Consider the following 11,201-nt stretch of genomic DNA (forward strand, 5'->3'; position numbering starts at 1 on the left):
GCGCTCATAGTCACACACCACCACATTCCATACTCTGAGTCTGTACTGTGACGGGCAGTATAAATTCACAGACGATTTAGTGGTTATTTTGATAGCAGCCATATAACATATGGAGTGAACTCCAGTGGGATAATTGGCACGTAATTCCAGTGTTTGTCTAGACTTGGGTTATGGTGACATATTGACTTTATCTAGAGTCCCTCGGAGAATGGTTGATAGTGCCGGAACGTGTAGACTAAACATTGATTATCATTGGAGCTGTCACGCACGTGTTCCGATTGTTGTTACAGAGCAAACCGTGGTGAATGTTACAGAACCTGCAATGGCTTCGTATATTTGCATATTTGTCAGGATATCCATACCTCGTCCCCATCCCACAAAAATATGCTCCTCATCTTTGGTGCATATGCTCATCCCGTACTGACCACCGCTCCCATCCTGGCCTCGATCACTCATCCCGTACCGATCACCGCTCCCACCCAGGCCTCGATCACTCACTCAGATCTAGATCACTCACACCGTACCGATCACCGCTCCCACCCGCACCTCTATCACTCACTCAATACCGAACACAGCCCCCACCCACACCGTACCGAACACCGCTCCCACCCACCCGTACCGTTCACCGCTCCCACCTACACCGTACCGATCACCGCTCCTACCTACACTGTACCGATCACCGCTCCCACCCACACCGTACCGATCACCGCTCCCACCTACACCGTACCGATCACCGCTCCCACCAACATCGTACCGATCACCGCTCCCACCAACATCGTACCGATCACCGCTCCCACATACACTGTACCGAACACCGCTCCCACCTACACCGTACCGATCACCGCTCCCACCCTCACCGTACCGAACACCGCTCCCACCCACACCGTACCGATCACCGCTCCCACCCACACCGTACCGATCAACGCTCCCACCCTCACCGTACCGATCACCGCTCCCATCTACACCGTACCGATCACCGCTCCCACCCACATCGTACCGATCACCGCTCCCACCCACATCGTACCGATCACCGCTCCCACATACACTGTACCGATCACCGCTCCCATCCACACCGTACCGATCACCGCTCCCACCTACACTGTACCGATCACCGCTCCCACCTACACCGTACCGATCACCGCTCCCACCTACACTGTACCGATCACCGCTCCCACCTACACCGTACCGATCACCGCTCCCACATACACCGTACCGAACACCGCTCCCACCTACACCGTACCGATCACCGCTCCCACCCACACCGTACCCACCGCTCCCACCTACACCGTACCGATCACCGCTCCCACCCACACCGTACCGATCACCGCTCCCACCTACACCACCGATCACCGCTCCACCCACATACCTGTACCGATCACTCCCACCACACCGTACCGATCACCGCTCCCACCCACATCGTACCGATCACCGCTCCACACGTACCGATGTGCCCACCGCTCCCTCCCCACCGATCACCGCTCCACCCACTTGCCACTGTACCGATCACCGCTCCCACCTACACTGTACCGATCACCGCTCCCACCTACACTGTACCGATCACCGCTCCCACCTACACCGTACCGATCACCGGTCCTAATACACTGTACCGATCACCGCTCCCACCTACACTGTACCGATCACCGCTCCCACCTACACTGTACCGATCACCGCTCCCACCCACACCGTACCGATCACCGCTCCCACCTACACTGTACCGATCACCGCTCCTACCTACACTGTACCGATCACTGCTCCCACCTACACCGTTCCGATCACCGCTCCCACCTACACCGTACCGATCACCGCTCCCACTAACACCGTACCGATCACCGCTCCCACCTACACTGTACCGATCACCGCTCCCACCCTCACCGTACCGATCACCGCTCCCACCTACACCGTACCGATCACCGCTCCCACCAACACCGTACCGATAACCGCTCCCACCTACACTGTACCGATCACCGCTCCCACCTACACTGTACCGATCACCGCTCCCACCCACATCTCATCTCGATCACCGCTCACACCTTACCGATCACCGCTCCCTACCTACACTGTACCGATCACCGCTCCCACATACACCGTTCCGACACCGCTCCCACCTACACCGTACCGATCACCGCTCTAACCACTTACCGATCAACACTGTACCGTACCGCTCCACCGCTGTACCGATCACCACTCCCACCTACACCGTACTGATCACCGCTCCCACGATCACCGCTCCCACCACTGTACCGATCACCGCTCCCACCTACACCGTACCGATCACCGCTCCCACCAACACCGTACCGATCACCGCTCCCACCTACACTGTACCGATCACCGCTCCCACCTACACCGTACCGATCACCGCTCCCACCTAACACCGTACCGATCCACCGCTGGAATACCGATCACTGCTCCCACCTACACTGTACCGATCACCGCTCCCACCCACATCTCGATCACTCACACCTTACCGATCACCGCTCCCACCCACACCATACCGATCACCGCTCCCACCCACACCATACCGATCACCGCTCCCACCAATTCAGAGTTTCCTTTCGCCCAGCAGTGGAAGTACATGTCTTAAATGGAGCAAATTGAAGGTCAGAATCTCTCATCTCACTGGCTTTCCTTTTCAATTTAAATGGAGTTATTCGTTTCTCTTAGGGTTATATATGTTCAGAGTCTTCTCCCAACCAGACTGTTACCGCTCACCTATACCATCCGATGCTGCCATTCAGACCGTCATCCCCTAACGAACCATCATACATAGCCTCGTCGATGTCTTTCCTACCCAGGCACATATAATTACGTACAGTCATCACGGCTCTCCCACAGGCCAATATTCTCATTCATCATCAGCACCATCCAATCTGACCACTCATCTGAAGATTACAACCCTTCCCCACCTAGTATTCACCCACCAAGACCCACTGTTCAAATCATCTCTCCAAAATGGACACCCCTTCCCCACCGCCGTACCAGCCACCCTCCCTCCTTCGCTCAGAAGAGGAGTATCAACTTCAGATTGACATACAGCCTAATGAAGATGGTTCATCAACTAGCTAGACGGCGAGGCCCCCCGAGGCGATGTGGCACAGATTCGGGTCTGTAACTCGGCGTGACGTCTGTCACTGTCCGCCACTGCATTACATGCCCCCTTTGAAGTGTAAACACAATTACGTCACACCATTTCCGCTGATAGAAGGACTTCCGTCGGCGCGTTCTCCCAACAATTTTCTTTCGCATAAAAGTATAAATCTGACTGTACTATTCTGGCCCCGATTTCTCGAAAACAAACTTAAGTCTGAGTTTTTACTTAAGTTAGAGTTTTTACTCAAATTTGAGAAAACGCTAGAAAATGCATTTCCCAGAATGAACCGAAATCGATATTACACTCAAACCTTGTAGACAATTTAGTTTGGTGGATAGGTTACTTAAGTTGTATTGGCTTTTGATTTTAGAAATGCAGTTGAGTTAGAACTTTAGCTGTTTCAAATTGTCAAACTCAGTTTGAAATATGAGTGATATATTAAAGTTCGTATCGACAAATCAGGCACTGGTTAGACTAACGCTTAGTCCCTGAATATATGTATATAATTTTGACAGTAACAAATAAACCCATTTTGATTGAAAAGGAGCCCCAGTGATGGGAGATTCAGAACCTTAAGAAATCTAGACTTGCTTCATTTAGGGCTTTAGCACTGCAGGGAGGGCAAGGCAGTAGGGAAAATAGTGTGGTTCAGCGACTGTGAGACAGACTATAGTCTGGTGTATGATGTTGGGCTGATTGGGGTATGGGTAGAGATAGGTGAGGATGGAATTGGTGTGTGTGGGTGGGTGGGACGAATGTAGGAAAAACAGTAACAGGGAAAAACGAAACATGATAAAAAGTAACGGGGAAAAAAGTAACAGTTTTTATATAAATACTTATATAAACACTTAATTAGTTTTGAGCTTTGATCATCTTATTTAAGTTGTTGTTGTTGTTACTTACTTATAGTATAAACAACTTTGTTAAGTAAACAATTCATCATAACCTGGTAGGCGGACGGGGAGGAGCTGGGCTTGTTAGAGTGATGGACAGTGACAGGTGTGAGGACGGGATAGGTGAGGTGGTGTGTGTGTGTGCATGTGTGTGTGTGTGTGTGTGTGTGTGTGTGTGTGGTGATGGGGCGTGGTAGGAGGTGAGGATGGGCTAGGTGGAGCGAGGGCAGCTGGGCTTATCTTATTCGGGTAATGGGTAGTGAGGATGCAGTAGGTGTGGGCGGGTCATGGGGACGTGGTAGGTGTGGAGGGAAGAGGGGGCTGGACTGATGCTACCACCCCGATATCCCTCATACGACAAACATAAGGTATATGTACTCTCTTTGATGCTACTACCTTGATATCCCTCAATCTGGGGCTCCATACAGTGGGTGTGTAAGGTCTCCAGAACCATCACCCAGACATTCCTCAATCCGGGGCTACACACAGAAAGTATTACGATTTTTGATGTACCACCCAGGCTCTCTGGACGTAAATACACCACTCTCAATCAATAGTGGATATCAAACATTGTTCGTGCCTGTGGAAGAATTAAACACCCACTTTGATAACCCTGTTTCCACTTCTGCACTAGGGGTGGTGTGCATCAATTGACTAACACGACCCTGCAGATATCGAGGAGCAGACGACATTTTAGGTCTAACGTTTCTTTGACAAAGCAGAGAGCCTCACCGCAATCGGCGTTAATATCGATTTGTGACAAAGTAACCCAACTCTAATTCGTTTTCAGTGGAATTTTTTCTTAAAAGTTTTCTTGAGCTCTTCTGTATAACACACACTACACGAGCTGTGGTATCACAGAAAAAACATCACGCAGGAAACAAACACAATTAATGTATATAGTGTAGCTATGGAAACATATGCGGATCAGTGAAATGCTTAACACCTAGATGGTATTGACCACGCGATGTTAACCATACTGTGTATAAACGGCAATACAAAATGATAGACAATGTTCTAATACAGACATCTAATTCAATGTAACGGCAATAGCGATTACCATACTAAATGAGACTGTGAGTTCCTATCCTAGCTCCACACCACCAAATGATCACATATTTATGACAGTCCTTCCGAAATCACCAATCTTCTTGTAGGAGATTGGCAAAGAACCAACCCAAATTATTCCTCAACGCAAGCGTAAACTGAAAGACACCGGTGCATTGTGGGCTCGTTTGTGTGCCCGTGACTTCGAAGTGTTGATGTTAACTTGAATAAAACCTGCACCTACCTCGCGCATCATATATTCCACAAACAAAAGCCAGTGCAAGCAGTAACCACGCCATTGTCCCCGCTGTGAGCTGCCGTCTGCTCGGGCTTCTCCCGCCTTTCCTTCACACAGCAGACAAGATGAGGCGCCGATCGATAGAATTTATTCCACCGAATGTCTGCGATGTGCGAGTTCACCGCTTCCACTGAACTGGAACCGTGGGTCAATAGCAGTCAGTTTTAGGCTTCGCGTACGTCTGTAATTAAATTGGCAGTATTTATGAATTCAGGTACAACGAATACTGATCCAGGTATGTCAGCTCTCTCTGTGCTTAACGTGCAATTCAGGGCGATCCCACACAAGCTATGGTTAGCCAAACGACTATTCCACGTTCTTTTGCATATTTAATGAGATGTTTTGGTGACATGCACGCGCCACGTGCTTTAGGGCAGACAGCATGAATAACGAGTAGAATGGCGGGGGGTCCTGAAAGGCTCTTGGTCAATACTGGAGCCTGCTAATTTATTTTGGTCAATGGCGTGGTCACTTGCTTTAAATTAATTCGGGTAATAAAGTTTGGTTTAAGTGGGATCAGGTGCCTGGTCAATTACTGCACCTTGCTTGAAACTCCACACGTAATCACTGAATACACTTCTTTTCAAAATGTATGTAACAATCTTTAAACTGCTCATCTTTACTACAGAACCAATATTCAGGATTATTTTAGAACAGGCAACGATAAAGTTTACTGGTACAACAACCACGGCCACAGCCACAAATGCAATCTGATATACAAAGAAACATGCTTTTCTGTGACAATACTTGTCTGTTTTTATGCTGTTTGTTGCTTAATTATTATACTCTGGGTGATTAAAAACATATTTTAGAGTTACACGAAAGGTCATAACTTTCACACACATATACCAGTAAAAAGTAGGGGATGTTCCATTTTGCGAGCATACTGCTAGCCAATGCCAATGCATATGAGAAAAAGTAATATATATCCATACAGATGAAACATTTTCAAAGGAATGGAATAAATGTTCACATTTTCCCTTAGTTTCTCTTTATCATCTGTTTCCTCCTTGGCTTTATCATTAGCATTTTATCAATCTTGTAAATCTTGTACCATTTGTGAATGGTATATATCAAACAAAAACAATGCCACATTCAGTATGTTGATTTTTGTTTGAAGAAAGAACTACCGCCCTCCCCGTCTTGCCTGACAGAAAATACTTCATTCACGTGAGTGAGTGAGTGAGCGAGTATGGTTTTACGCCGCTCTTGGCACTATTCCAGCAATATCACGACAGGGGATATCAGAAATGGGCTTCACACGCTGTGCCCATTATTCACGTAAAGACCAACGAAAAGGTCGCTATCGGCAACACTGTATGTGAGGTTGCAACATAAACTGTTTGCCACATGTGTGTGGCAGACAAAATGATTTTGATACTCACGTATAATTTAAGTCAGTAGTGAGAGAGTGTAATTTTACACCGCGTTTAGCACTTTAACAACACCGCAATAAGGAGATTGTTAAACGCGGATTTCGATTACACATCACTTTGGAAGTAGATGATATACTGGTGGCGTTAGATATGCAAAGTAGAAGAAGTCTTCATCTGTACAGTGGTTATTAGCTCATATAAACACGCAATTAGTTTAAATTCGATGATACATGATTTAAAATTAATACTTTTTGATACCTTGACTGAGCTTTAACACGCATTAAGTGCTGACGGGGTATGTTATGTAGGGTCGTTTGTTGTACACAGGCTGGAATGGCCCTAAATCCGCCATTTTGATTTTATGACGTCATCATCGAACACCTGGCTGACCTCATTTCACAAGGGTGTCAATGACCTTGTACTGAGTTGACCTTGGATTAAACAACTTTTCCAAGCGGTATTTTTAGATCAGGAGCATAGCAACCGAAAAAAAAATGACATCAGGGTAGTCATGTAGATTTACATGTGTAAGAGTGTGCAAACTCACTCCGGTGTGACTCACCCTGACCGAGGGGTCAATAACCGCGCGTCCCGTGGGAAACACATCATAGCATCACACCATGACATCATCCCATTAATTTAGACCAATCAGCGTAGAACAACTATCGGACTGACTGGACCACTGACCACAAACTAGTTTCATCCGGTTTCAATTTTACCTATTAAAAAAACCCTCTGACAGTCAGTTGAAGTTATCATTTTGTCTTCTTACAAAATGTTTATATTTTCTATACTCAATAACCTTTTCTGCGGCCTGTGGAGAAAATCTGTCATCTCAGAGCGCGCGCCGTTGAGGCATGGTGAATTAACAGTCGCAGCCTCCACACACTTCCCTCGTCTCACTCAGCCGAGGTGTAATATGATACCTCCTCAAGTTGTACTCAAAATCGTGGGTCTAACATTAGCCTGTCTCACGTGTCTGACCCATATTATTTTGCCTACAGCCTAGCCCTCCCTGCACTGCTAAGGCTCTAAATGAAGTCTAGATTTCCCCCAGGTCTGCCTTGGGCTCCTTGTCAATTTAAATAGGTTTGTTTGTTACTATCAAGATAATACATTCAGAGACTAAACATTAGTCTAGTCAAACATGTGCACTCATATGTGTAAAAGAAATTATACGGGTTTTATAACACATTTGTTCAATGCAATCAGCGTTCATTGCCACATGAAAATGATTTGAGTTTGTCTTGACCATCACCAGAACAACCCAACTCAATAGAATTTCAAATGTATTTCAAACTTACCGGTATTCACATTCCATATTTGAATATCAATCCATATTGTCATTGTATCCTGCCTTGTAATGCGATAAATTTAGGAATCAGGGATGATATTGAGATGTTATACCCAAATCCCATATGTTTGTGATTGTATTGAATGAATCAACCACCAAAACACATGAGACTAATATTGCACCTTCCATGTAAATAGAACATATGTTATATCTGGGATTGTGTTGTGCAAAATACTCTCCCTCTCACAGTGCTAGCAGAGACGCGATCTGGTGACCCACATTTGCGTGTGTGGGACTATGCTGTGGCAGGAGGGGTAGGGGAGGACAGGGGGGCACTGCTGTGGCAGAGGGAGGGAGGTTTCTGTCGACAGTTATAGCCTGACGACATTTCTCGTGAGTGTAAAACACCCATAAATATAAATGCTCGTTAGAATGAACACTAGCTAGGGCGTGTCAGCTTTGAAATGTGCGTTCTGGTCATGGGGTTTTTGTACATCATATTTAGGAATGCAACTTTCAACTTTCTAAAATTCCATCAGGAAAGGGGTGTAATTGTATAGTGTTAGCATGAAAGAGTAATCATAAATGAACATCATTATCAGGTAATATGATACACCAGGCCTTATCACCCATACTGCATATCCTGATCATGTTGAACATCAGTGCTTGTCACCGTCCATTAAACCATGTGGTTAATACTCATGCAGTTGGTCTATGAACATGTGGACACTGTTTCAACAGCAGGGTAAACCTTGTGTGTTTAAGGAAACCTGATACATTCTGTGTCTAGTTCCACACTGACAAGAATCTCTGGAGGGTGGGAGTTGACTATTATGACATGTGTCAACCAAGTCCATGTGACCACCCGATCCCGTTAGTGGCTTCTTGCTTCAAGCGTTGCTTACTGAAGATCAATTTTAACCCGGGTCTTCACGAGTGTCTTCAAAATGAAATCATGTTTATTGAAAAGTTTATAGTACAACCCAACAGGTTTCTTTGCACTTCATGTGCTTCATATTTGTTAGAAGTGTCTCTGCGGACAATAACACAAAACACGTACTTAACACATCGTTGAACAAAATCTGTGCATGTACCATCCTGTAAAGAGATTTCTGCTCCGTCTCCTGATTGGTTTGTTTTCATGTCACGTGCCGTAAGTACCGCAGTGCAAACTGTACACGTGGCGTGAGGTAACTGCATGACAAGACATGCCTACCAATCCCTCGAAAACCTGTCTGTTTGATAGAATAAACCCAAAAAAACTTTTATTACACGCTGTCAATATATATTCAAACCTGGACTGTAGTTAAAAATGTGAGTGTGATAAAGGGCGTCTGGATTTAGGCACACCATTTTAGTGTCTCAGTGGCTGTGACACTCTCTATAGCCTATTGACTCAAGAAAAAAGTAAAACGCTCAGTGACACATTCAAACATTTTGAGAGGACTACATGGTCTTTTCGTGACGCACTATGATGCATTGAAAATAGGGTAGCTTTCTCAACTAGTCACGTATCCAGTCTGACCATAGAAATCTCAGAAGGGACGCTTTATTAGCATTTTAGAAGACGCAATTTGATGAATATGGACAATTTTATGGATTTCATCTTCCTTTTATTCTAAAATTAAAAAAACAAAAGATAAATAAATAAATAAATGAATAAATAAATAAGAATAAAAAGAAGATGAAATCCACAAAATTCTCTCGTGATAGGACCGCCTCCGTGATGTATTGGTTAGAGCGTCCGCCCGGAGACGCGGAAGGTCGCGGGTTCGATCCCCGACTGCGTCATACCAAAAGACGTTAAAATAAAGTACTTGTTGGTCCCTGCCGGGCGCTCGGCATTAATGGGTACAACAAGAACTGGTCGGCTCGGATTCAGTATAATGTGTCTGAGTGGGGTATTCATGCTTAACTGTGGCATGGTATCTCAGTGGGCTAGCACAATAAAACCAGCTTCAGTCTTGGCTAGTACAAGCAGCCACACATACATATATACACACGCATGCACGTCGCCATATGAGCGAAATATTGTTAAGTACGACCTTAAACCCCATTTCACCTAACCCGTCGTGATATTGTTGGAGTATTGCTAAAAGCGGCGTAAAACTAAACTCACTCACTCCTCTGATTTATCTAAATGGTGCAAGAAATGAACCAACCTGTTAAATCAACTTATCTGTTTGATATTTCGATGTGTATATACAAATTCCTAGCGAGATACATGCACGAGACTGTATAACACAGAGAGTTAGTGAGTGTGTTGAGTTTTTAGCAATATTTCAGCAATATCACCAGAACACCAGAAATGCGCTTCACACATTGTACCCACGTGGGGAATCGAACCTGGGCCTTCGGCGTGACGAGCGAACGCTTTTATCACTAGGCTACCCCACCGTCCCGCATGAGACAGAAGAAGGATGACATGAACTTTCTAATAGTCTCTTTTAACTTTATGTTGAGCAACAGTCCGAAGCAGCATCACCTCAAGGTGTCTACATTTCACAGAATTTTAAGCACAATTGTGCATGCTGTTTCTTCGAAGATTTCAAAGAGCGTCATTCCTGCTCAATGGTTTGATCAGATATACAGCCTGCATGCCATACAGCGTACCACACGGGATGTAAGTTTTGACTTGCAGAACAAAAATACTTGAGTAAGTTTAGTTTTACGCCGCAGTCAGCAATATTCCAGCTATATGGCGGCAGTCTGTAAATAATCCAGTCAGGACCAGACAATCCAGTGATCAACAGCATGAGCATCGATCTGCGCAATTGGGAACCGATGACATGTGTCAACATTCTAACCCGGACCTTCACGGGTCCAAAAATACTTAAAATGAGGAATATTTTTAAATCATTCCTTCCCTGTCAATGTCAGGATATGGCACGTTAGAATAAACCTAACATTACATCAAAACTACGATCTGTTACGACGAACTTTGAGGATCGAATCTGTCTATTTCAGAAATGGTTTATTATTTGCCATCTCGGTAGAAACTTCTACAAAGTACTATTTAACCTCTAGAAATTAGAAACATGATATTGAAATCGTTTAGCACAAATGTAACGATTTATACTAGTTCCTAATACATGTACTACATGCATTTCACATTCAGTAACGTAATTAAACTATGTTCAAGAAACATTATTTACATTTGAAACTATGAGGATGTTTTGGGATAAAAATGTATACTTTTGTATCA

At 45.2% G+C, this 11,201-nt stretch overlaps 1 protein-coding gene across 1 annotated transcript in view; it reads right to left on the reverse strand.

The window, feature by feature from the left end:
• Positions 1–5,608, reverse strand: part of LOC124259752 (hemicentin-1-like) — a 52,655-nt gene extending 47,047 nt beyond the window's left edge. The window contains exon 1 of the mRNA XM_046693949.1: positions 5,273–5,608. Within this exon, the coding sequence (XP_046549905.1) occupies positions 5,273–5,327 (55 nt within the window). The 5' untranslated portion in view covers positions 5,328–5,608. The remainder of the gene's footprint in view (positions 1–5,272) is intronic.
• Positions 5,609–11,201: the final 5,593 nt, after the last annotated feature.

This window comes from Haliotis rubra, unplaced genomic scaffold (genome assembly GCF_003918875.1).
Source record: "Haliotis rubra isolate DU_JTF1 unplaced genomic scaffold, ASM391887v1 Scf735, whole genome shotgun sequence".
Lineage (NCBI taxonomy): Eukaryota > Metazoa > Mollusca > Gastropoda > Lepetellida > Haliotidae > Haliotis > Haliotis rubra.